We start from the raw sequence: 27,776 nt of genomic DNA, 5'->3' as shown, positions 1-27,776 counted from the left end.
GAGACCCCAACCATCCAGAGTGCAAAGTTTTTGTTTTTCCCACATGAACATACAACCATGAAAGTGTCAACAAATTCATCAAGCTTCATGCCATTTAGATGAACAGAACATTTTTATTTTATTTTATTTTTATTTTTTTTGCAGCAAAGGTAATTTTGGGTCATAACACAACCATGTTCTAATTCTCTATTCATGCTTGTTTAGCTTCTCACTTTACTTACTCGTGCTTGGCCAATTAATGGCTGCTTGCAGCTATATCTGAAATTCTGCTTACTTTTAACAGTATACCCTGGTTCAATTCAAAAGGGAAGACCCTGAAAGTACTGTTTGTTTGTCAGTTTCCCAAGTTCATACAGATAGACGGAGGCACCTGGATTGGAGGGATCAGGGATATCAGAAATAATGAATAGGACTTTCGTTGAAGAGGTCTTTCCCTTAAACGGATTTGATATAAATTTGAAGTGATTGATGTTATGTCTCACGTTTCTGAGTATACCATCATCTTTAAACCACTTTCTGACAGATGCCACAGAAACCATTTTTGGCTCTCCATCTAGCTCTTTAAATTTGTCAGTTCTCAGGAAATCCTTCAAGGCTGAAAGATATGGGTCTTCATAGTTCAGAGATGTGAAGGTCAAGCACAGCACTCCAACAATATCAGGATTAAGAAGGATGGTGTTGAGACGGTCTGAGCCTTCAATGTTGATCCCTTCCAGTGGCTTGGTAACAGAACTCAAGAGGTCAAGTTCAGACTTTGCATCATTTAACCACTGGTTAAGCATATCAGCATTGAATGGGGAGCTTCTGTGGATCTTCAGGATGTCTTCCAGAGACTTCTCCTCCATCTCTCCTCCTCGAATAGCAGGCAAGACCCTCTTGACTGCTTTCAGTAGCATTGACTTGTAAATGCTAAACGAGCTATGAAATGAGTGCAGCCTCTCTTTAATGTCTTTGAAACTATTAACCAGCGTGTTTCTTGACAGGTCATTGGATGTCCTCTCTGCCTCTCCCAGCTCCTCAATTATAGCTTCAGTTTCAAAAGCCACTCTTGTACTGATTTCTCTCTCTACCTGAGCTGCTGTCGCATTCAAAAGATAGAGAGGATGGAGCCAGGCTTTTATTGGAACTGCATTCTGTGTATTCTCCCTCAGCAGAGTGGGGAGCTTCTTGTACAAACTCAAGGCCTCCATGTATGTGGTAGGGTTCTGCTCAAGGCGGATGTCACCGTGAAATGTGCAGGTGATCTTCTCTGCCATTTTCTTTTCAGCGTCGGACATATGAAAAGCTGTATCTGACTCAGTGGATAATTTCTGGATCTTTGTAACCATGACATTCAGTTCTTGCTCAATCACCAGCTTGTCTTCCTCTTCTGAAAACTTCCGATCAAACACCATGAATGCCTGAGCTCCGTACAGCACAGAAACGACCACATGAGTTGCAGTTTTCTGATCAAACACCTGAGGGTAGGTGATCTGGCCCAGATGGCTCATAGTGAGCTGTTCATATCTTGTGGTTTCACTGTAATACATTGTAACTCTGGACTGTTGGTTTGAGGATTTGGTGTCACGCAGGAACTTGGCAGATCCTCCCACCTCCATGAGCCCCCCCAAGAAACTGGTCTTCAGGGAAGAGCTTACATCCAGGAGACTGAATTTACTTGAGATTGAGTCAGAGCTACTGAACTTCAAATTTGTCAGGGGTTGTGGACGACTGTCCAAATCTTCACTCAGTGATTTCTTATCCCACAGAGTAACACCTGAAATGAGAAATGGCTTTAACATATATGCTATGTATGAGGAAGAGACGGTTGGATGTTTTAGTGACGGGTAAACATGCAGGTTTGTTAGTGTTTTTACACATTTTCTGGTAAGTAGTGATTCAACATGTTTTGAAAAGTGTGATGAAGGAAACGTTTTTTTAGGTAGATCCAGCACCTGGAATGAAGGAATCTCTGCGGCAGTCATACAGTGTACCAGGAAACAGAGGTCTTCCTAGGGCTGCCACTTCTATTGTCTCTAAAGGCAGGGCTGTTAACAAAGAGAAAAGATCATATTTATAACCAGATAAAAAAAGGTTGTCAAGACAATCTAAGACTTCAGTAGCCTATAACCGATTAAAGAGTAAATAATTGTCAATAAACACGGATAGATACAAGTATTAAAAGTTATTAAAAATGTAACAGTACTTATATTTTCCTTGCAGAGTGCAAATGCAACTGGATGCACAGTTATTTGTGCAATCACAGAATGTGTTTATGAGTAATATATGTTAACCAACGTGTATAACCATGTACACTGTAAAAAAAAAAAAAAAAAAAAAAAGTAAAATTCAATATAATTTTACAATAATTTCACATTTTTAGTTTAAAGTCACCATTATGGTGTTCAGTGTTTGCTTTAGTTGGGCTCCTGACCCTTGACTTTTTTGACATTAGTTTTTTTCTGGATGCTGTCTTTAAAATACATTTGTTATGGCAAAAAACTGAAAGAAAATGATCAGATATTGGCTATTTATTAATGTCACAATCATCTAATGGCCTGATTCTAATCAATAATTATAAGGGCGATGTTTTATATTTTTAAATGTGGTATCCCAGTAATTCTACAGCATGAGATCTATCAGTTTTGCAACAACCAGAAAATATGAAGGGTTTAGAAATTAGTTTGTGTTCAAAACATTTTGAATTTCTATATCAAGACACAGACATCAGGAATCACTGTATGAATGTCAACAATGGTGACAATCAAAAGCTTCATGCTGAAATGCATGTTGAGTACCACCAGTCAAAACTCATCCATGACTCCCAGCATGCATTGTGGCATGAATAAATTATGCCACTAAATTGTCATTATTCACTTTCATTCTTACTGTTCGCTTTTATTTTTGCTGTTGGTTTTGTGTTGACTTTTAGTATAGTGTTTTTGGTGATGTTCCGAGTTGATCTGTTTATCATTTTTAATGATTGTCACCATTGTTGAGAATCATATGCAGATTCTTGATGTCTCTGTGTATCTAAATGATGCCGTAGTTCAAACCTTTTTTGTGAAAGATGAGTTTAAAAGTCCTTTATAACTTGAGTGTTGATTGTTGCGTTCGCGTCTCGCTCTGTGTGTTTTTGTTTATGCTGTCACTTTAAGAAGGAAAGCATGGACTGAATAACTGACGGTTTCTTTCTCAACTGTTCACTTATGACATAACCGAGAAAATACTTGCCGAGACAGGTATTTTGACATAATTTTGTGTGTATGTGTCCATTCAAGCGCAAGTAAACGTGAAAGAGGAATTAATTCAGTGTTTGAGCGCTGTCTGACTCTCTCTCTCTCTCTCTCTGCATGCTCACATTTTGGGGGTGCGAGGCTGTGCACACAGAGTTTCTATGAAGGTATATTTGGTGCAAAACAACTGAGCACCTGTGACAGTGGAATTTGTAGTTGTAGAGAATAGCCACACATGTGTATCAGTAAATTTGAAGTCACAGAGGAAAATATTTTTAAGAGTTATAGATTTTTTTTTCTCTCCCACAAACAACAGTTACACCTTCTTAAATTCTTCATTGCAGGTGCACAAATCCTATTCTACAAAACACAAATTAAGAAACTCGTACGCTCACATTTTTGCTACAGTTGACGCAGTGAAATTGGTGCAAAACGCATTCACACACCCGCATCAAAAAATGTGAAGTCACAGACAAATTTTGCTCATCCGCAAATCAGTATGTGAATTCATCAAATGAGAGTTGCACACTTTCAATTTTTTCTCACACGTCTTTTTTTCTTGGATATTTTTCTAGCACAAACCCAAGTACTTAAATACAACTGCTTGAATCTGCTGCGACGAGTCTCAAACACTGTTTTTTAGCTTTCAAGTGACAAGTTTTGCGCGCTCGCCTTTTTTTTTTTTTTTTTTTTTTTTTTAAATAGTATTTTTATAAATATTTTACATTTTACAAAAAAGCAAAAGAAAACAAAATACATTTAGAAAATATATACAAATCAATGAATGATAATATTAACAATAAAAACAACAATATAAATGATCACTAATAATTATTAATATCATCAACCATTATTAATAATAATAATAATAATAATAATATAAAAAAGGAGGGGAAAAAACAAAAACAAACAAAAAAAGTGGTAAATAAGTGGTAAAGCACAAACAAACAAGCATTCAGTAGAGGGCAGAGCAGACAGCATATTATGCCCTACATTACTGATCAGAGTCAGCATTTAACTGGTTAAGATGATCCAGAAATGATTACCATATACTGTAGAATTTATCAAGGTTACCCATATTTCCATACCAGACTCTCTCCATGTGCAATATTCCAGTAAGATTAGTCAACCAGGTCTTGAACTGAGGAACGGTATCTGATTTCCCAAGTCTTAGAATGATTCTCTTAGCAATAATCATTCCATAAATAATGGTGCTTTGAACAGATACATTACAGTCTGACAAAGAAACAAAATATCCAAATAATGCAATCTTTGGACCAGGCTTAAACACAAAACCATGCATGTCAGAAAACCACTTAAATCTAAAAAAAAAAAGAGATGGGTAAGAGAGCCCTCTGCAGATTTACACCGATCACATGTAGGAGAAACGGTTGGGAAAATCCTGTGCAATTTAGATTTTGAATAGTGCAATCTATGCATCACCTTAAATTGAATTAACTGGTGCCTAGAATTAATAGAACAAGAACGAATCCTGCTAAGGCTCTCCTCCCACACTTCTGCTCCAATCTGTATACCTAATTCCTCCTCCCAGGCATTTTTTAAAGAATTTGTCGAAAAATTTACTTTTTCAGAAAACACAATTACAAAATCTGAAATCAAATGTTTGGAATCAGGTGAGCCCAACAATAGTCTATATATCCTTCTTTCCTCCAGCAGAAACTCAAAACTAGGCACTGCATGACGTACATAATTTCTGTTCTGTAAGTATCTGAAAAAGTGTGTTGTGGGAAGAGAAAACTTCTCCTTTAATTGAGAAAAAGAAGCAAAATGTGCATTAATGTATAAATCTTCCAAGTTAACTATACCACTCAGCCTCCACATGTTGAATGTTGCATCTGAGAGAGAAGGAGGAAAAGCTTGATTGCGATATACTGGGGCAAAAATAGCAGTATCAGGTAATCTGCATCCCTTCTTAATTTGGTGCCATATTTTCAAACAGTTTGAAACAATAAACGGATTGAACTTGAAGAGGATCTGGTAATCAGCTAACTGTTCTTTTAATTGGGATTCCATAGCTGCAAAGGCTTCTCGCAGTTCTCATTCAGCACCACGAAAGTTTGTGCCACAATCTGACCTGATCTCCTTTGGCCTGCCACGCCTGGCTATGAATCGTCGAAGAGCAAGCAAGAAAGCATCCACATCCATGGAGTTGAGAAGCTTTATGTGGACAGCTCTTGTGGTAAGGCATTTGAAAATCACACCCCAACGTTTCTCAATCCTTCTGCCTATCTTGACATGATAAGGACCAAAACAGTCTACTCCTGTTAAACAAAAACAGTTAAGCTGATGGTGTTTAACAGCTTGGCGTCATATTTCTGCATACAGTCATTCTGTACCTGGGTGCAACAATCGCTCATCAAAGTCTTTAATGAGAAGCTTCGTTGCTGGATGCCGTGGGTCTAGCACTATGGGGTGAATGTGTTCAACGTTTGGGCTCTCCAGTCTCCGTAATCATCCTCCAACTCTGAGCATATTAGTCACTGGATCCCACTCTGGAGAAAGACACGTTAGTCGACTGTGATTTGGTATAGGTTTTTGTGTTTTGAGGGCCGCTATCTCCTCAGGAAAGCTCTGAGCTTGACACTCTCTCAGTAGTACCAATTCTGCTTCACGATGATCAATAAGCTGGTTGTCTGCTGAATCATCCGTTACTTTTTGACATAGTAGTCGAGTTGCCTCCACTAACTCTTTCCATGTGCTGAACTGAGTGGCATCGGGACAGGTATGATCTGGTTCCACAGTGGTTAGGCAGCAGATAGTAAGACTTTTCAGTTCAGGTAACCCTTTTGACCTTGGCTGATTAGGTTTCTTCGGCCAGTGGGCAGAACTCAGTTTTAGAAATGATGGTCCCTCATTCCAGCGTCCAGGCACAGTGAAACTTGAGAGTGGTTTACCTCTTGTGATATCATCTGCCAGGTTTTGCTGTGTGTCTACATACCACCAGGTACTGTGGTCTGTCAACTCCTGTATTTCAGAGACTCGTGTTCTGACAAAGACTTTGAATCTACAAGAGTCAGACTGAAGCCACTCCAGCACAGTTGTAGAATCTGAATGGACAGATATGTTGGATAGTGAGAGTTATCTCATCTCTCAAAAGCTTTGCTAGCTGTGCTCCCGCTAATGCTGCACAGAGTTCCAAGCAAGGCATGGACTGTTGCCTCCTGGGCGCCACTTGTGATCTGGCCATCACAAAGGAAGTATGAACGACATCTTCTGTGTACTCTAGTAAATAAGCCACAGCCCCATATGCTCATTCAGATGCGTCACAAAACACATGGAGGTCGTACTTCTGTGGTGCATCATTAGGAACTGATGAGTAACAGTGAGGAATTGTTATGCAACTCACTTTCCCATGTATTCCAAGCAGCACGAAGGTCTGGCGGCAAGTTTGGGTCATCCCAATCTCTTTTTTTAGACCATAGTTGTTGAATGAGCACCTTTGCTCGCATGGTGAAAGGCACGATGAAGCCCAAGGAATCATACTGTGTTGCTAGCATCTGATAGGCTGTTCTCATTGTTAGAGTGGCATGTTCAATGGGATGATTGTGTTATCCTAGTATATCAGCAGCACAATTCCACCTGAGGCCCAGAGTTGGCTCCATTGGATTAGTCCTGTCCTCAGGCAACAGGTGACCTGACAGCCACGTGATGTTGTCTGAATCTTAAGAGGACACCCAACAATGATGGGCCAAGGGCAGGCCCTGGCAGAAGCTGATCATTCAGAGACAGACCTTGATACCTGAAGGAGCAACTGAAGACTAGTCTTGGTTTATCATTGTGGCACACCAGGTGGTGGGGAATGTACCAGGCCTCCTCTGACTCTGTGACTTCTTCAGGTTGGAGCTTAGTAACATAGCCTGCCTTAATGATCTTATTAATCTCACCAGAGTAGATAGCAGCTTTCTCTGGGTCTCCCTTAAGTTTTTTCTCTGTACTCCTCAGACTGGGCATGACTGATTGAATCGTGCTCAGTTTCGGAGCACCAGATTTACGCAGGAGGGGGGTGGCATAACATTGAACTCCTTCCACCATAATCCTTTGCGTTCTGCTTTCGAGAAGTTTAATTGCTTCTTGATCTTCCCTGGATCGAACCACCAGTTTTTCATTCCGATAAGGCAGGACGTCAAGTTGCCATAACTCCTCAACATTACGATAGAGCAAGTCATTGTGACAGGCAGTTACGAAAAGACACTGCTGTACTGAGTTGTGGCTTGGTGTGCTGTCCTCAGCCCCCTGTAGGGCCCACCCAAGGCTGTGTACACTGCAGCTGGACCACCTTTAGTTCCTTGACAGACTGGCTTATCTGCTGTGATAAGATGAACATGGTCTGAACCTATCAGTACCAGTGGACGCACATTGTGGAAGGACTGTAAAGGAAGCCCTCTGAGGTGAGCATACCATTTCTGAAGTATCTGCACAGGATATGATTGCTCTACTATGTCTAGACCCGAAGCTGTGAAGGCTCCAAATATCTGGTAGTGCTTTTTACTGTTGCAAAAGAGGCAGTGTACCTTGAATGGTTTCTTTTGCTTGGGTTCTTTGAGACGAGTAGAGAGCAGTCTCGGCAGGGGATGCACCATGATAAACAACCAGACTTGGTCCCTTTATTTTAGCTGAGGATTTCTCTTTACCAACACCTGGAAGTTTCTCGTGCTGGTAGCACTGTACTAATCGAATAGACAGTCTCTGCTGTTGTGCTTTGACTTGCAGCCATCCAGCGAATTATAGGGATTAGGATTATAGGGGTTAAGATTTATGGAGTTGAGCTTTCCCTGCTGTTGAAGGAACTCGATGAAGCCATCCCGTAGATACTTTGGCAGCTTGCTAAGTAGGCGGTCTACATGTCAGCAGCAATTAAGCTCCATCCCTCTGGGTCCCTCTAGAGACAGCAGCATACTGACTAGGAGATGGACACGCAAAGCAAAGCTCTGAAAGCTGTGGCTATCATTGGGCTTGACATCTGGTGATGTGAGGATGGCTGCTATCTCACTTTGAGCCAGATGATGTGGCTGACCGTACTGTAGCTGAAGTGCTTGCATAGCTGCTGAATATGGATAGGGATGATGCCAGCATGACTGCCCTATCATTTGAGCTTCAGGCAGTTTAAGATGTTCCAACAGTACATGGTATTTATATTTATCTGATAACTCTGGGTAAGGCTCAAGCAAGCTGTCCTATGCCAGCTTCATATTAGCAAATTCATTTTCACTGTCACTTGTGAAGTCTGGAATTTTAGGTTTAGGGGGGCTATACAATGTCCGTTGAGGTATACTGCCACCCGGTGGAGCTACATTCTGGTCTGGTATCAGCTATGGAGGAGTGACAACTGCTGCAGTGCTCACTGAAGGGACAAACCCAGGTATCACGTTTTGAGAGGGTAATTCTGATGGCATCATCGTTTGGTAAGGAGGGACATAACTGAATGAGGTAGGTTCATTCACCGGCTGCATCTGTGAATGTGGTGTTGCAAGATAGCCATAAGGTGCTGTAGGATGTTGATAGGCAGGTGCTGACGCAATCAGCTGCTGCAGCTGGAATGAATGTTCGGCATCATGAGTTACAGCTTGTTCTTGACTGGACGGAAGAGAGAATGTGTGGGAACAGGCTGAAAATAGTGGTTGCAGTGACAGATGTGAGACAGGAGATGCCATGCCAGAGGAGATGGGGGAAAACATTGAACTCGTAGTTCTTGGCTGATGTGGATGGATTGGAGTGAATCCAAGGCTGTGACTCTCTAGCCCCGCTTTAGGAACAGCACCTGTCTTAACTGACTTTTCCTCATGTCCCACCGATGTGCATTCAACGTCATGTGAATGTGAGGGAGGAGGGCTTGATGAACTAGAAGGTGCTGGAGATGATTGTGGCGATAATGCAACAGCCTGTACTGGTTCATTGTCCTTGTCTTCCTGTTTCTCCCTCAAGAATGTTTAATGTGTTCCATCATCTCGCTTCAGCGGTGCTTACGTTTCTTAAGCTGATCTAATTTCCTGAAAGACTGTCCATTTCAGCGTTCTCCTCTGTCTCCCTTTCGCTCATAGACTCCACAAGTTTTGTCAATGAGTCCATACTCAATACATCTGCTTGACTCGGACTGGGCGTGGCTCGATGTCCACCTTGGCTGGTGACTGCATCTGCTTGACTAGTATACACTGCGGCTGCTGCTCCTCTCTGCTCCACTGACTCCCTCTGAACAGGACTGGAGGAAAGGGTAGGTCGGTGTTGGAAGTCAAGGATGTAATCTTCAAAGCGCTTGGGGGTCTGACATCGCCGTGATGGTCTTGTTTGAGTATCAGTATGGGAAGTGGATGATGGTTTGCCATCTGATGACATTCTGAAGCAGTCAAGGCTCCGGCTCGAAGGAACATTTGTTGGGGATTGCCCCACTGAATGCAAGTTCTTTAATGGTCTTAACCACTTCAGCACTCTGATCAGGGAGTAGGAGTCATCATCTTTTCCACCTTTTATTTTGTGCAGGGTTTCACCATATACACATAATATGCATTGGAGGTAGTTTCTGCAATAAAAAATAAACAGCAGTAAATAACAAACAAATATGAATATGTAGCCGGCGAGGTGACTACAACTATTGAAGGGCGTGGCCAAGTAGGTAATTGGTGGGTTTTTAAGCAGGCACCTAGAAGGGTACCTGGAGATCTGGAGATGGGGTCCGATCTTTTGCGTGGAAGCGCGTTGCCTCGTAGTGGTGTTTGTGCACGGATATGGTCTGAATGAGCAGGTAGGCTAAGTGGATCTTAACTTTGTTTTATGTTCACAAAGCCTTGCTTTATTAAATCGGGGCGCTATGTTTTAAATGCAGATGTAAACATTGTGCTGCCTGGTACCGCTTCCGCGTTGGTTTGTGTATGGACACTGTTTGGGTGAACAGGTAGGCTAAATGAATATCTATGTTTATTTCTACAAAGTGGTGTTTTACTAAAGGGTGTGATGTTTTTAATGTAGGTGTAAACATCGTGGATTTAGCAGCTGCTGGTCACGCCCGTCCTCGTTTGATCTCGGATATTAGTCCGTGGTTCGTGGCTGTGTTGCAGGTAATCAGAGAGGGTATTTATAATATTTAAGTGGTTTGATTTTATTATTTTTAATGATATTAAAGAAAAATGTGATTATGTGGAGTATTGTTAATTGTGTTTTTGTTTATTTTCATATTAGGTTTAGTTGATCGCTGTTCCTCCTATGTTTGTTTTTGTTTTGTTTTTCTCGCTAGCCCGTCCTTGCATGTGCGCGCTGTATAATATCTTTTTGCGGGGGGAAGGAACTTTTGTCACATGTATTTTGTTGTATTTATTGATTCATTTGTATAAATGATTTTTTTGTTATATATGAAGTTTTCTTCTCCCTGATTACATTATAGTTTTTTTTTTTTTTTTTTTTTTTTTTTTGGTCACCCTTGTTGGAAGTAAGAGTGGGCTAGTTACAAATATCAAACATAAATATCTACATACAGCAAACTATAAATTAAACAATATAAATGCTCGTAAAGTGCGATTAGCAGAATAACAATCAAGTAAACAGAATATAAGCGCATATAAACAACTTGAGGTACATTATACAGCGTCCTCGTTACGGTTTTAAAGTATAACAAATATAAAATATATTATACAGAATCATAAACATACTTAAACGAGGTATGGTCAATATTAGCAATTTAGGCCGCGATGCTAGCGGCACATTCACGTGCGTTTCACATGAGTAACGAATAATCATAAAGATCGCAAAACACCCACGGCTTAATGTTACAGATCGTCTCAGTAGAAACATCCAGTATTACAAACATAAAGTCAGGAAATAAACTTACTTTGTCAATAACTTTTGTCCTGCACTCAGAGATGCTGCACGGGTGGAAAATGAGTCATATGCTGACAGCTCCGTATGCGCAACGGAGTATGCGTCACTTACGCCAAAACTGTATCCACTAGAAATTGCGTAATGCATACTTTTCATATGTATTAATTATTCTACATATAATACAAACCCGTAACAGATACAGAACACAGCAGCAGATAATACTAAAAAAACATATAATATAAAGAATTCACAACAATAAATTTATCCACCTTAACAGATGCAGGAAATACAGAAGCTGAAAAGAGAAGTGCTGTGAGTGAACTGTTTTCAATGCCATTTTTTTTCAATAGCAATTGAAAAATTGAGATTGAGAAGTGTCAATTGAGATCTGTTTTATAATCCTCCAGCCAATAAACAAGGGCCCTCGCATTCGCTGCCCAGTAATAATGTAAAAAGAAAGGCAGCCCTAGCCCACCTTTCTCTTTTGGTTTTTGTAAATGTATTTTTGTTATTCCAAGCTTTAAAGGCCCAGATAAAAGGCAGGATTACAGAATCTAATGATTTGAAGAAAGCTCTGGTCAAAAAAATAGGTACGTTTTGAAAAAGATATAAGAATCTAGGCAGAGAGACCATTTTGACATTTTGTCTATTTTTAGATCCTCCAATTTCTTTAGAAAATTCAACTTAAAAATTAACATAGGGTTTTTAATAGTTTTTTTTTTTTTTAATATAGGGCAGAACAACTCCAAGATACTTAAGTCTGTCTGTGATTTTGAAAGGGAGATTGTGTAGGAATTCATCATCAAGTTCAGCACTTAAAGACATGAATTCACTCTTCTGCCAATTAATTGTATATCCAAAAACTGTACCAAAAGATTTTATAAGACCTAACAGTAAAGGAATTGACTGCTCAGGATTCGACAGAAAGAGAGCAACATCATCTGCATACAAGGAAATGTAATGATCTACATTTCCCAGTCTTACAGGCTCGATGGATGGTTTCTAATACTGATCGTGAGGGGTTCGATCGCAACTGCAAAAAGCAAAGGACTAAGGGGACATCCTTGTTGTGTCCCACAATGTAATAAAAATGACTTTGATTTTTCTTGATTTGTGAGTACGGCTATTCTATTAGGAACAAAATCAGTTTGATCCAAATGTATAATAGATGAAATGTATTTATTTAACCTATTGGCTAATAATTTTGTAAAAATTTTAATGTCAGAGTTAAGTAATGCATTATTTTTTATATAATTCAATACCAAAACCGTCTGGCCCTGCCGCCTTGCCATTAGGAAGGGATTTTATAGCATCAATGATCTCTGGAATAGTAATGTCAGAGTTTAAGGCCTCACAGGCAACATCACTCAATTTAGGAAGATTCAAAGGTCCTAGCCAATTAAAGATGTCACTTCTTGCTCTTGATGTATTTAATTGTTCATAATATTCTCTAAAGCGATCATTTATACCTTTTAGGATCCACAAGTAGGGGTGGGTATTCCTGGGCCCTACGCAAAGACAGTGTGTGGGGGCCCCTTAATAAATATATATATATATATATATATATATATATATATATATATATATATATATATATATAAAACTTATAAATTTAAATATATATATATATATATAGAGTGTCACAGTTCATGTTGGTAGAAAAGGCGCACGACGAAGGAGAATCCAAATGAAAATGAAAATAACCAGGAGTACATGGGAAAACCAACCATAAACACAAACGAGAACCGACAAAGACTGAGGAGAACACAGGGAATATATACAGGGCAAACAGAGGGGAAAACAAGACTAATTAACAAGACACACCTGGGACCAATGAACTCAAATCAGGGAAACCACAGAAAGAAACAAGTGTTGGGAAAACTGAGAACAAAGAACATGTGACAAAAGGAAACATAAACAGAACCCTGACATAACTCCCCCCTCCTTGAAGGCGTGACCTCGCACCTCAAAGAGTCCAACCGGGGAGGGGGGGCGGGCACCCTGGAGACCGTGGGTAGCAGTAGACGTAAACCTCCGTCTCCTCTGGCGAGGAAAACACCTTGTCAGTGGTACCATGGTTGATGCGCAGTCTTGCCAGGTAAATGAAGCCACTTCTCACACAGGCTTCCCGGAGATGTTTCCTGACATCATTGAATTGCCTCTGCTTCATTATTTCAGCTGGAAGGTCAGGAAAGATGTGTATCGGCCTGCCCTTGTAACGCAGAGGAAACTGTTGACGAGCCAGTTGGAGTATTTTTTCCTTCGTTTGAAAGTGATGAAGCCGGCTATCATCACACATGGCCGCACGTCTTTTCCAGAAGGTTGCCTCCCCAGACGATGAGCTCGATCCACTTCCTAGCGCCCAAAAGGTCAGGAATAAACTTAGTCAGAAATTCCGTGGGGCGCCCATTCTCAATCTTTTCAGGTAAGCCAACGATTTTATTTTTTGCCGCCTGGAGCGAGCTTCTAGATCGATCACTTTCTCACGAAGAGCTTTATTCTCTGAATGTACTTTTGCACACTTCTGCTCAACGAGGGAAAGGCGACGCTCATAATCGGCAGTAGCATTTTCCACGTCCTTAATTCTATCCCCGAGGCACACTAAAGATGCTTGAGTGGACGCCAACGATGCTTCCAGAAGATCAAATCGGTCAGTCTTCGTTTTGCTCATATTCTGTATTTCCAGAAGAATACTGGTAGATTTGACATCAATCTCGCCACTCAACCCCGAGGATACCGCGGCCTGTTCTGCCATCTCCGAAGGCGACTGAGCAGGAGATTCATTCAATACTTTATCCAACTTCTTTCCCTTTTCAGCTTAGGGCTTAGTCATTATATGGCTCTTCAACAAAGAATATTATGAAGTAAAAGAAACCAAGAATTGAAAACAATGACCAATTAACTTAAAATATGGAGAGGAGCTCAGCAGAACACGTCTACTCCATTTGGTACTCAATAGCACCCCCTGTGCGCTCGCCCTTTTGCACCAAATATCTATGGAAATGTGGAGCAAAAGTGAGCTGTGAATCTGCAGAGGCAGTGGCGGGCACTGTTCTGAGATCAGAGAATTTCGGCCAATCAGAAGACCTAGTTTGGGTCGTTTGTATGGAAGCCCGTTTCCGCCACAGTTAAGTAAAAAATATGAAATATGAAACTTTCTTATAATTATGACTTATTTTCTCATGATAATGAGAAACTTCTATGCATGCACAAAGCAGCGGAGCAGAAGGGCATGACACGCTAGTGACATCCGCTGGTCAAATGCGAGAGCTCAGCAAACGTTCTGCAAAAGCGTAATCTATAATACCATTAAATAACTTTGTTGATAAATAATCAGTATATGAGACAGGATATAGTCTTTTATTCATTTGTAAAATTCATTTGTATTTTTGCGTATGAACAAGCAGCAACACAGAGTGGTGATCCATGGATTTCAAACAGATAGAGGAATGATAAGACAGCACACACCTACATATCCAAGTGTGTTAAATTGAGTGTTAAATACCATGAACAGAGGCGTGGTCTGAAACTCTGCATCAGAAATCAATCAACGATTGACAAATTCAGATTTAAGTATTTATTGCCATAGTAAAAAGGCTTTACATTGTCAAAGCATATTGCTCTGATACCATAGTGTTGAGCATTGTCAGATAATAATTTAGATTAACTATTAATTAATTATTACTATTAATTAATAAATAGATTAACAGTACTCTAGCCCCAAAGGAGTTTTGATTTTAAAGTTGATGTAACTCATCATTTTGATTTTAAAGTTTAACATCAGCTCAATGGAAGCAGGTTATATGATACGAAATTTCAATGTAATGCCAAACCAATCCAATAACGTTAACACCAGCTTGAAATTCATTATGAACACATGGGAGTCAGCCTAATGTTACACGGCTTATATAAAGAATCATGTTTTAATTATTATTATTATTATTATTATTATTATCATCATTATAATGTATTTGTGTATTAAAAGTACCATTCCAGCAGCGAGAAAGATGCTGAACTGAATAAAGATAAATGTCTTAGCATCTGGTGTTTTTATTGAACCAATCAGAATAGAGTAAATCGAGAGTCAGCGAGAAAGTGTAAGCGCGGAAAAATGGAAGCCAGAAGAATACAGATCATATTTATTTTGCCTTAGCATGAAGCTGCAGTTTCACAATTCATGAAATGCACTTACGAATAACAGTAAAATGCTGCAAATTATTTTTTTTTACGCTTGAAACGCGATTTACAAATTTACAAATCTAAGCTTGTGCATGCAAATTTAATTTACACTTACAATCTTGTGTACACTTCCACAAATCTTTCCTTGCACATGCAATTCTTTATTGCATTATTTTACCTTTATATTAACGAGTAGCGTGCAGCTCAAGTGCGGCTCAAGCGCAGTTCAAGTGTACTGCCAGAGGAATCATCAGACTGATTTCATTTTATTTGTAATGTTATTTTTGCAATATATAACCACCCATTATTGGATAGCATAATGTTATCCAATATAGCACTCAAACACAGAGTATATGATTTGTTTACGATAATCAAACCAGTTAATTTTTAATTCTCATCTCTGGATGTGACTACAGCAACAGACACTTTATGTTCCACTTTAACTTAATCTCTAGACAGTATCTGTCCTCTGTCATCCAGGCCTGCACGTGCTACTCCCTCTAACCCCTGGTTATCTGATGTTCTTCGTAAACATCGGACCAAACTTAGGGCTGCAGAGAGAAAATGGCGCAAATCAAAAGACCAATCTGACCTAGGTAGTTATCAATCTCTGCTCTCATACTTTTCTGGTGAAGTCTTCATATGAAATCATGAAATCTTCATATTTCCACAACAAAATCAACAGCACTTCAAACACACGTGCACTTTTCAAAACATTCAACTCTCTCCTCTGTCCTCCTCCACCACCACCTCCCTAACTGCTGATGATTTTGTTAAGTTCTTCACTGATAAAACATCTACCATCAGCAGTCAGTTCTCCGCTCCACACAGACAGGAACTCAGACCAATCACACACACAGCCGCACACCTCCTCTTCATTCTCTCCCCTCACTGAGACAGAAGTATCCAAACTTCTCCTCTCCAGTCATCCCACCACCTGCCCTCTAGATCCCATCCCCTCACACCTTCTACAAGCCATCGCTCCTACACTTTTACCAGCACTTACACACATTATCAACACATCTCTCCACACTGGCACTTTCCCTAACACATTCAAGCAGGCTCGGGTAACCCCACTGCTCAAAAAACCCACATTAAGCACGTCTCTTATAGATAGCTACAGACCTGTTTCTCTCCTACCATTCATAGCAAAAACACTTGAATGAGTTGTTTTCAACCAGGTGTCATCTTTCCTCTTACAGAATAGCCAGCTGGATGTCAACCAGTCTGGTTTCAAGAGTGGCCACTCAACCGAGGCTGCACTGCTGTTGGTCACTAAATCCCTTCGGATTGCAAAGGCTGATTCCAAATCTTCAGTTCTCATTCTGCTTGATCTAACTGCTGCCTTTGACACGGTGAATCATCAGATCCTTCTGTCCACCCTCTCATCACTGGACATCACAAGTATTCCACTTCACTGTTTTGAATCCTATCTCACAGGATGGTCTTTCAGAGTTGTCTGGAGAGGGGAGGTATCCAAAGCTCATCAACTGACCACAGGGGTTCCTCAGGGTTCAGTGCTTGGACCCCTCCTCTTCTCCATATACACTACATTACTGGGTCCCATCATACAGACACATGGTTTCTCTTACCATTGCTATGCTGATGACACACAGCTCTTCCTTTCATTTCATCCAGATGATCCCACAGTAGCTGCACGAATCTCAAGCTGTCTGGCGGACATCTCGGCATGGATGAAGGAACATCATCTACAGCTCAACCTGGCAAAGACTGAGCTTCTCGTCTTCCCTGCCAATCCGACTCTAAAGCATGATTTCAGCATCCAGCTAGGTACATCTTCAATTACCCCATCAAATTCGGCCAGAAATCTTGGAATAATCTTTGATCAAATGACCTTCAAAGACCACACTGCAAAGACAGCTCGGTCATGCAGATTTGCACTACACAACATCAGGAAAATCAGGCCCTTTCTAACAGAACATGCAACACAACTTCTGGTCCAGGCCCTGGTCATTTCTAGGCTTGATTACTGCAGTGCTCTTCTGGCTGGACTGCCATCATACACAATCAAACCTCTACAAATGATTCAGAACGCTGCAGCACATCTTGTCTTTAACGAGCCCAAAAGAGCCCATGTCATGCCTCTCTTCATCTCTCTGCACTGGCTACCACTTGCTGCTCGCATCAAGTTCAAGGCGTTGACGCTTGCTTACAGATCTGCCACAGGCTCTGCACCCTCCTACTTACACTCACTCTTACGAGTCTTCACTCCTACCAGAAGCCTACATTCATTAAATGAATGAAGCCTCATGGTACTATCACAGAGAGGCACAAAATCACTCTCCAGGACATTCTCGTTCACTGCTCCATGCTGGAATGATCTCCCCGCCTCCATCCGGAATGCAGAATCCCTGGCAATATTCAAAAGACAGCTGAAAACTCATCTCTTTCGTGAGCACTTAAACTCATCTTAAAAAAAAAAAAAAAAAACCTTCTTTAATCCCTCCCTATTGTAGCTTATGATATTCTGAGCAATATCTGAAACTTGTATTTTGAGCACTTATTGTGTCTATTTGCCTCTTTGTGATGAATTGCTTATTATATTCCTCACTTGTAAGTCATTTTGGATAAAAGCGTCTGCCAAATGAATAAATGTATCATTGAGTTGTAAACAGCACATTCACATTTTGTAACAGCATAGGCACCATACCTCGGGTCTTCATAATTCGTCTGGGTGTGAAGACATGAGGTCTGACAGTTTCTTTATTCAAAGTCCCAGTCTCATCGGGTTTGGGTTGTAACATTTCCTATTTTTGAAGAAATGGTTCATTTAATAATTTTCTTTAAAAAAAATGAAGAAAACAAACTTTTTTTAAACCCTTATCTCTTGAAACACATCTGGTTAGACTTGTATTTTGTCAGAGGGAGTGTATTTACCTCTGCATTTACCACAACAAGGGCTGCCAGCCATAGATACGCATATATGTAGATGCAGTTCGGCTGCTTCAGGTACATCAAAAATGTCGCCATCTTAGAAAAGTTAATGAGGAGACCTGCTGGAAAAGAAGTCAATGGAGAAGAGCCTCAGTGAACTGAATTAACTGCTTTTGAGTGGAAAAGAGTTCAAGAGTGTATGATTATACAGATCATACTGTATAATACATCAACTTCCTCTATGCTGACCGTCAACCTATTTGTCTTGACAAATTCATTTTGTAGAAAAATTATTTGGCAATTTCAATGAAAACAAGAAAAGATAAATCACAAGAACTGTGAAAGATAAGATTGAACCACTTCTGGGCCCAAAGTTTCAATCAAGCAACATCTGCATGTAAAAACTGTAGTAGAGTTCAAAACACTGAAATGAACCAGTTAAATGAATTTATAGTTAAAAAGGCCATTAGTTGTTAGAATAATATGCCAATCTTATCTTTGCAGTGATCATGTGTGTTATATGCTTGACCTAGTATTCTATTATTTTTCTGTAATAATGTGCATTAGCTTGTTAAGGCCACTGACAGGAGATTATCATGTCTTTAGAACGATGTTGCGCTGTATATCTTTATGTAACCTCTCACCCAGGTCCTACTCGCCCCGCTCTGTGCGGGCCTCGAACCCGTGTCTCTGGCGTGGAAGTCAAACTTTAACAAGGAGGCTAAAGGCTGTAACCTCTAGTCAATCACTACAGCGTCACATGAGATCAGTGAAGTGAAGTTTACTTGCACAGCCCTTACTAGATTACATTTATCCTTAGTTGCTTATATTGATGTTATTTGTGTGTATTTTCTCTGTGTTTAGGTGTAATTTAATTGTCAAAGTCCTCGTTTTGAGGTATTCTAAAGTTGTAAACAACTTAAAGGAACACTCCACTTTTTTTGAAAATAGGCTCATTTTCAGTTAAACAGTTGAGTTTTACCGTTTTCGAATCCATTCAGCCGATCTCCAGGTCTGGCGGTACCACTTTTAGCATAGCTTAGCATAGTTCATTGAATCCGATTAGACCGTTAGCATCTCGCTCAAAAATGACCAAAGAGTTTCAATATTTTTCCTATTTAAAACTTGACTCTTCTGTAGTTACATCGTGAAACTCTTTGGTCATTTTTAAGCGAGATGCTAACGGTCTAATCGGATTCACTGAACTATGCTAAAAGTGCTACCGCCAGACCCGGAGATTGGCTGAATGGATTCGAAAACGGTAAAACTCAAAAAAAGTGAAGTGTTCCTTTAATGCGCACATGCATGGAACATGTCTAGAAAGAGCACCGCTGATACATGTAACAAATCAAACTGTTTAACCTAAAATGACATAGCAAGTCTAATTATTAATATTTTCAATTCTATATTCTGTTGAATATTCATCATGTGTATATCCATTTATAACATTTAATGATATTATCATGTAAGGCATAATTAATGATGGCCCGTTGAATTCTTAGAAAATAATGCACACCCGAGGTGGTAATGCGGCCACGACGGAAGCGGAGTGTGAATTATTTTCTAAGAATTCAACAGGCCGTCGTCAGTTATTCTGCTTATACTACGGTTACCACACCTCAAGACACTGTTTCAATGGTGCATTTCAAGACATTTGTCAGGTTTTTGTCCTTAAAACACTCTTGTGTGTGGGACTGATTTCTTACGCATCTCATCCCAAGCCTCCATTGCTAATTCCAAAACATCATTTCAGAACTAGTAAGGGAGGCTTGAGCCTTGGATAGCAGAAAAATATCTGTTGATACAGTTATTAACGCTGTTGAGAGAGAGAGAGAGAGAGAGAGAGCGAGCATTTGTGAATTATCCTACCTGATCTGTGCGTCTCTAACGGCAGCTGTGTAGCGAAACTAAATATACCTCAAGAACTGCACAGTTATTACCTCGCTCGCTGGTGAGTCATGTAGCTTTTAAGTTGCTGAACTATTTTACTGATTAATTCATTAGAGCAGTACAGTCAACACGTTTCTTTGTGTGTGTCCGTATGTGTGTACGTTTGAAAGAGGGAGAGAGAGAGCGGTAGAGAGTATGCGCTTTCAGGACTTAATAAAATGTATGTGGTGACAAAAACCATGACAATAATTTGTCGTTTTCATCCTATTTACTATATTTATTTGCTTGGTCGGTGTCGTTGTGGGTTTTGTTTATTTTGCGGTTGTAGGCTGTAAGAACCTACCGAAATAACTGAAATCATTTGGCGAAGTGATATGGAACTGTAATGCGGTCAATACCTGCCAGAAACAGAACCATGCTTTTCCCCAAAAAATAATTGCACACCTTAGAACGTTGGTCAACCAATCAGATTCGAGCATTCAACAGCTCCGTAGTATAAGTGTTTATATTTACCATGCATGCATTTTCTGTTTTTATAGAAACACTACACCAAGATACACCCACAACCAGTGATGGGAATAACAGCGTTATAAATAAACGGCGTTACTTTTTTCAGTAACGAGTAACGAATGACTTTTTCTCCCGTTACAACGGCGTTACCGTTACTGACAAAAAAATGCCGCGTTACTATAATTGAGCTCACTGACAGCGGTTTTCATCCGACTAGACTCTCTCTCAGCCATAGGACCTGCAAAGTTTGTTCTCTGGTGTGTGTTGGGGTGGGACACATAGGCTAACTGATGATGATTGATGTGTGAATAGAGATGATATACCTACAAAGTGTTTTGTTGTAAAGAAATAGTACAGGTTAGTCATACACAAATATAATTTTAAACTGATAATAATGTACGATGCTCTGTGTGTGTGTCTGTGTCAGAGCATGCGAGCGGAGCGCGAGCTCAAACCAGAAAACCCTTTTTTGACATGCTGTGACATCGAAAATATGTGAAATAGGGCCTAAGTTTTTTTCTAGTCGACTAGTAATTGTTCATTTAAGCCATTAGTTGACTAATCACATTTATATTAATTTAATTTCTTATATACCAGAGAAAATAAACCATAATAATGAGCGTTTACGTAATTTAGGCTATATAGCACTCAAGCGCACGCATAAAGCTTGCCATAAAGAACTGGCAAAAGTAATGATTATGAATGTGACAAAAACAGCAAGGAGACATTTTAATTGTTTATTAATAAACTAATGTTTTCTGAATCAGTGTCGGCTGCAAAGATGAAGTTCACATTAATGACTCTCATCATCGCCGCAGAAATGCACATTTCAAATTCGGATTACATAATCAGAGAGTAGCCTATTTCTTTTCGTTTTGAATTATTTATATTAAAAGTAGACATTTCAAGCTTTCTATAGATATATTTCTCATGTCTGTGAGGCAAGCAGCCCTGAGTTTCGGTTCATTTAGCCTATAAGACGCGCTCCAGTTCACGTGCAAGTGATCGCGCCGGCGCCTCCATTATAGCCTACTGTCTGCTATATTTGCTTCTTATTTATTAAATCCAGACAATAGGTTAATGAAACATTGATTACAATTAAGATACAATTTATACAAAACGAAATTCACTTTAAAGAAAGGCTTTCTACAAAACAAAACTTAATGAAGTGCTTAAAAGCATGTCTGACCCACTCCATGTCTCCCGATATATTGCGCATCTTATGATGCATCTTACTCATGCTGTTCACTTTTCATAATCAAATAGATACATAACATAGGCCTATTTAAACATAAATATGAAACTACGTTTTCTTTAATGGCTACAAACACGTAGTCCAGTACAGAGAAATGTCATGTCGTGAGGAAGAGCGGATCATGAGTCACGAGTCGGATCAAGCATAATTTATTTTTAGACTTATATTTAAAATTAGGGGCATCCAAGTTATTTAACATATTTTATTTTTATTTTTTTAAAGTAACGCAATAGTTACTTTCCCTGGTAATTAGTTACTTTTATAATGATGTAACTCAGTTACTATTTGTGAGAAGTATCTAGTAACTATAACTAATTACTTTTTTAAAGTAAGGTGCCCAACACTGCCCACAAATAATGCTAATAACCTGTGCTAATAGTTGTTGTGGTGACAAATAAATGGGTTACTCCAGTGGTTCTCAAACGTTTTTGATCGCGCCCACCTTAAACCTTTAAAAAAATCCGTTCACAATAGCAGCTTTTGATTGTCGTGCTTTTCTATGGCGAGCAACTTCTATGTTGGACTTGTGCAGACGGTGACAAGTCAAGAATCTGAAGAATCCACCTGAAGAACGATTCAGTGTAATTGGAGTTTAGTCCTGCTTTATAAAGGCAGAGCACCATCCGCTATTTACGCACATTCGCCGTTGCAACAGCTGTTTTTTTTTTTTTTTTTTTTTTTTTTGTTTTTGTTTTTTTCTGCTGATCTCATTTTCACATTTATATTGTTTCTATGGCCGTGCTGAAAATACTATACATATTAATTTGTAAGAGTGCACCTTTAGTCTCTCCAGTTTCAACCTGACGGTTACAAAAATTGTTATGCTTATACTCCGAAGGGCTTGTGTTATATGTTCCTTGTAGTGAAAATGTTGGTGTAGATTGAGGTTTCATAAAAAAAAAAACTTGAATAAAACAATTACAAATAATACAATACAAATAACTTTAGTCATTTCATTAATTCTCTCAATGCTTTAAATTTCCTTATAGTTATTTAAGTCATTGTTTAAACAAATCCAATATTAAGAAACCACAAGGCATTCTTCGTTCCTTTGCAATTTAGTAATGTTTAAAAAATATAATAATAAATAATAATAATAATAATAATAATAATAACTTGTCTACATTGTAAAAAAAAAAAAAAATGTACCCGTAAATTTACGGTAAAATACTGGCAGCTGTGGTTCCAGCCATTTACTGTAATTTTACGGTTTCAATGCCGTTTTTCCATTTTATGGTTTCAACACCATTTTTCCATTTTACGGTTTCAACACCGTTTTTCCGTTTTACAGTTTCAATACAGTTTCAATACCGTTTTTCCATTTTACAGTTTCAACACCGTTTTTCCATTTTACAGCTGCGCTGTAATTTCACTGTAAAATACTGGCAGCTGTGGTTCCAGCCATTTACCGTAATTTTACGGTTTCAACACCATTTTTCCATTTTACAGCTTTACTGTAATTTTACAGTACAGTACTAGCAGCTGTGGTTCCAGCCATTTACCGTAATTCTACCATTTTAATACTGTTTCACATTGTACTTGCAGCAATGGTTACAGCTATAATTCTACAATATAGAAAAATTAAAACAATACATAATACATAATTAACACATCTCTAGTATATGTAGTATATAATGCAAACAGACATGTCAAACTATTTTTCACTAGATGGAGAGAAAATAAATAAAGAAGAAATAGATTATGGTGCATCATTTGCTATTTATTAAAACAGGCAAAAAATAGGCATTGACAAATTGGCTGAAACTGACCCAAACTAATTATCAGCATAAATACAAATAAGTTCAAGGGTTAGTTCACCCCAAAATTAAAATTCTGTCATTAAGTACTCACCCTCATGTCGTTCCAAACCCGTAAGGCTTTCGTTCATCTTCCGAACAAATTAAGATCTTTTTGATGACAGAAGCTGTCAGATTTCCGTCCATTGACTGCCTTTGTAACTACCACTTTGACGCTTCAAAAACTTCATAAAGAGATCGGAAAACTAATCCATATGAATCGAGTGGTTTAGACCAAATTTTCTGAAGAGACTTGATTGCTTGTTATGATGAAAAGATTTAATTTAGGCTTTTACTCGCATATAAATATTGATCAGCAAACATAAGCAGAAGCTCAACATAACTTGAATAACGCACAAGAACAAACCTCTTCCGGAAGCTCAAACGTGCTGAGTAACCAATGAGGTTCATCCTCGAAGCAGGTTAGGTTGAGCTTCTGCTTATATGTTCTCTGATCAATGTTTACGTGCAAGTAAAAGCCTAAATTAAATCTTTTCATCATAACAAGCGATTGGTATGCTCATATGGATTAGTTTTCCGATCTCTTTATGAAGTTTTTGAAGCGTCAAAGTGGTAGTTACAAAGGCAGTCAATGGATGGAAATCTGACAGCATTCTGTCATTAAAAAGATTATAATTTGTGTTCTGAAGATGAACAAAGGTCTTACGGGTGTGGAACGACATGAGGGTGTGCAATTAATGACAGAATTTTTATTTTGGGGTGAACGAACCCTTTAAGAAAAGGGAAAATAGCACTTGCTTTAACCAACACAAATATTTTTGAATTTGTTAAAAAATTAAATTATCATTTTTCATTTACCCTGATGTTATCCCAGCTATCCCACAACTGCCTTTCTTCAGCAGAACACAAAAATTTTTAGAATCAGTATCAGAGCCCTGGTAAGAAGCACTAGTTTAAAGTTAAGAATGTTTTACTTATTGATTTGTTTCTTTAATCACAATGGTGGAAGCCATTTTCTTGCATTGTATGCATCCTACAAAGCTTGAATTTCCTCCAGATTAAAAATATGCATTTGTGTTCTGAAAAAAGGAAGTCATATACACCATTGGATGGCATCAGGGTAAGTAAATGAGAATATTTATTTTTGAAACCAAACTGCAAAAAAACAATGAAAAACAATGTCAAACAGAAATGTGAATTGTACAGTCCAATGAGAGAAACTGTAAATTAAAGGATTAGTTCACTTTCAAATAAAATTTTCCTGATAATTTACTCACCCCCATGTCATCCAAGATGTTCAGGTCTTTCTTTCATCAGTCGAAAAGAAATTAAGGTTTTTGATGGAAACATTCCAGGATTATTCTCCTTATAGTGGACTTCAATGGCCTCCAAACGGTTGAAGGTCAAAATTACAGTTTCAGTGCAGCTTCAAAGGGCTTTAAACGATACCAGACGAGGAATAAAGGTCTTATCTAGAGAAACGATCGGTCATTTAAAAAAAAAAAAAATGCAAATGAATATGCTTTATATAAACAAATGATCACCTTTCAAGTGCTTCCGCCAAAAGCGCACTTTCGTATTCTTCAAAAAGATTACGCTGTATGTCCTACGCCCTCCCTATTCAACTTACGGAACAAACGCAGCGCCAGTTCAATTTTTTCCGTAAGTAGAATAGGGAAGGCGTAGGACATACAGCGTAATATTTTTGAAGAAAGTGCGCTTTTAGCGGAACCACTTGGAAGGCGATCATTTGTGTTTATAAAGCATATACAGTTGTATTTTTTTCGAAAATGACCGATCGTTTCGCTAGATAAGACCTTTATTCCTTGTCTGGTATCGTTTAAAGCCCTTTGAAGTTGCACTGAAACTAATTTTGACCTTCAACCGTTTGGAGGCCACTGAAGTTCACTATAAATAGAATAATCCTGGAATGTTTCCATCAAAAACCTTCATTTCTTTTGGACTGAAGAAAGAAGGACATGGACATCTTGGATGACATTATCAGGAAAAAATTATTTGAAAGTGGACTGATCCTTTAACCTTTAGAAAAGATTACATTACACCAACTTTGGATAGATCTGGAAAGAGGTCTGATGAAACTGGTCAACACGCCCAGGTCTGAGAAGAAAACATATTAAGAAAATGTTAGTGACTATATATATATATATAAAATATATATATTGCACATGGAAAAAGATGGTTATTATTAACACTGCGCACACTTTTAAATTGAACAGAAAATGAACTGTTTAGTTATATGTTTTTTAACATAATTAGAAACTTGTAAACTACATAAAAGAGGGTGTATGTTTATTACAGTAGAAAAAAAAAAAAAAAAAAACAAGATGCAAAATATCATCTTAACAAAAGCAGGGGTGTGTAAAAGACTGTGTGATTGTGTGTTTTCCAGGTAGCCACAGAAGAGTGAATAATTATGTGATTGATTGAGTGTGTGTCTGTAAGCTATAGGTGTATTCTGTATGCTACTGGAAACATGCATGTGAATTTGCATGTGCCTCAAACGCACAGATAGCACTGCATGTGTTACATGTGTGCACAAAGTTTGCAAAAGTACATAACTCTGATCTTACTAAATCAGAAATACATGTAAATCAATTTAAGGGCTCCTATAAAAGAAAATCAAACTACTTCTGCAATATTACCTCTTTATACTACAGCTGTTCAAAGCAGGTCCAAGTAGTTCCAGGCATCTTGAGGATTTATTTGACCGCATTACAGCTCCATATCACTTCACCAAAGGATTTCAGTTATCTTAAAGGTCCTTGGAGCCTAAAACCTGCAAAAGAACCAAACCCCAGAAAGAAATTGTAAAGAAAAAGTAAATAAATATAACAAACAAGAGGATAAAAATGAAAAACTTTTTCCATGTTTTATTGTCTATGGAATGCATACTCTCATTCTCCCGCTCTTTAAACGCACACACATATAGTGCAGAAGCACATAGACATAAGCATGCACTGAAACTTTATCAATAAAATAATTTCGCAATTAAAAAGCACTGTGACATTTCTCAGTTGTGATGTAATAACGTAAATTCTAAAATGGTGATTTGAATTAGCAACGGAGGACTGGGATGAGATGTGTAATAAATAATTACACAATATCGTTTTTAGGACAAAAACCTAAAAAAAAAATGTCTTGAAATACAACATCTGAACAATATCTTGAGGTGTGGTGACCGAGGAGGAATAACTGACAACGGGCCGCTTCGAGTCGTGGCTGCTTTACAATCTCGGATAGGCCTATTATTTTTCTAATAATTCAGCGGCCCGTCGTCAGTTATTCCTGAACCTAGCGTTAAAATCGGAGTTTGGAGAACACTGAATAGTGAAATGCCTCACCCGTTGATAACTGTCTTTCAGTAACACGCGATTCGCGCCAAGAACAGTCAAAAATATCTCACGAGTCACGAAAAAGGCGATTTTACAAGTTGAGTGCAACATAATAAAATAACAACAAAGAAATAATCTTACCTTCAACAGTTTCCTTCTTTAGCACACGCAGACGAAGAGATTCCGTTGGTTGACCGCAGCACTTTCTGCAGGAGTCTGAATGAGGGCTTGTTGAAGATGCTCCGCCCCCATGTGCTGCTTTTTACAGTACGAGACCGTTTTTCTCAGGAACAAACCTCTTTACTGTTAAATGCTGTAAATTTACTTCAAGTAATTAATTTACCGACCATTAGCTGTAAATTTACAGGATGTAACTGCTTATTGAAATAACGGTATTTTACTGTTGGAAATCGGCTGTAATTTTACAGCCATTTTTTACAGTGTATAAATCCCCTGTGAGCACATCTGAATTCTGCGAATCGTTTCTTGAGCTCTAGCACATTCACATCACCTGTTCATATTGATTTAAATGATGAATTACCTGGAGTCTCTGTGTGTCTGTGGGAAGTTCAGAGCTGAAATCTTCTGGTAAAGTCTTCAACTGAAGTCTGAAGCTCACTGGATTTCTGTAGTGATATTTATAATCAGAAAAAAAACCTGCCCTTTACCCTCATGGACCCAGACTCTGCTGACACCCGAGATGAGATTTGAGGTTAGTGCCTCCACTCGCACAAAGCAGTGCAACATTGTGAGGTCAGTGTCATTCATGTTTGTGCCAAAAAACAACAACAACAAAGATTTGTGGTTTAAAACTGCAAACACCTGGACTTCTTTGTGGCAAGGAAGTGAAAGTTTAATATAAGTGAAGTTAAAACAGATTATTACAGAAGCCCTA

General features: G+C 38.8%; 2 protein-coding genes and 1 long non-coding RNA gene across 6 annotated transcripts in view; 2 read left to right on the top strand and 1 right to left on the bottom strand.

Moving 5' to 3' along the window:
- LOC127508114 (obscurin-like) overlaps positions 1 to 27,776 on the top strand; it is a 536,232-nt gene that overhangs the window by 292,124 nt on the left and 216,332 nt on the right. The gene's annotated exons all lie outside the window — the stretch shown is intronic.
- Positions 94 to 27,513, bottom strand: LOC127508123 (neoverrucotoxin subunit alpha-like). Of its 2 annotated transcripts, none has more exons than XM_051885786.1 (5): positions 27,423 to 27,513; positions 18,120 to 18,238; positions 17,893 to 17,989; positions 1,935 to 2,027; positions 94 to 1,756 (listed from the first exon to the last, which is right to left on the bottom strand). In XM_051885786.1, the coding sequence occupies exons 2-5, from the start codon at positions 18,210 to 18,212 to the stop codon at positions 300 to 302; spliced, it is 1,740 nt and encodes a 579-aa protein (XP_051741746.1). In that variant the 5' UTR covers positions 18,213 to 18,238; positions 27,423 to 27,513; the 3' UTR covers positions 94 to 299. The 2 variants fall into 2 exon arrangements, with proteins under 2 accessions (XP_051741746.1, XP_051741747.1); XM_051885787.1 differs by having other exon boundaries at positions 18,120 to 18,235.
- On the top strand, positions 9,757 to 12,564 carry LOC127508240 (uncharacterized). The gene is made up of 3 exons (XR_007928738.1): positions 9,757 to 9,972; positions 10,054 to 10,122; positions 10,197 to 12,564. It is a non-coding gene; the product is annotated as an uncharacterized LOC127508240 (long non-coding RNA).

The sequence above is a fragment of the Ctenopharyngodon idella genome, chromosome 3 (genome assembly GCF_019924925.1).
Source record: "Ctenopharyngodon idella isolate HZGC_01 chromosome 3, HZGC01, whole genome shotgun sequence".
NCBI classification, from domain to species: Eukaryota; Metazoa; Chordata; class Actinopteri; order Cypriniformes; family Xenocyprididae; genus Ctenopharyngodon; species Ctenopharyngodon idella.
Note: the sequence above shows the minus strand (reverse complement) of the source record. Positions and strands in the feature narration are given on the sequence as shown.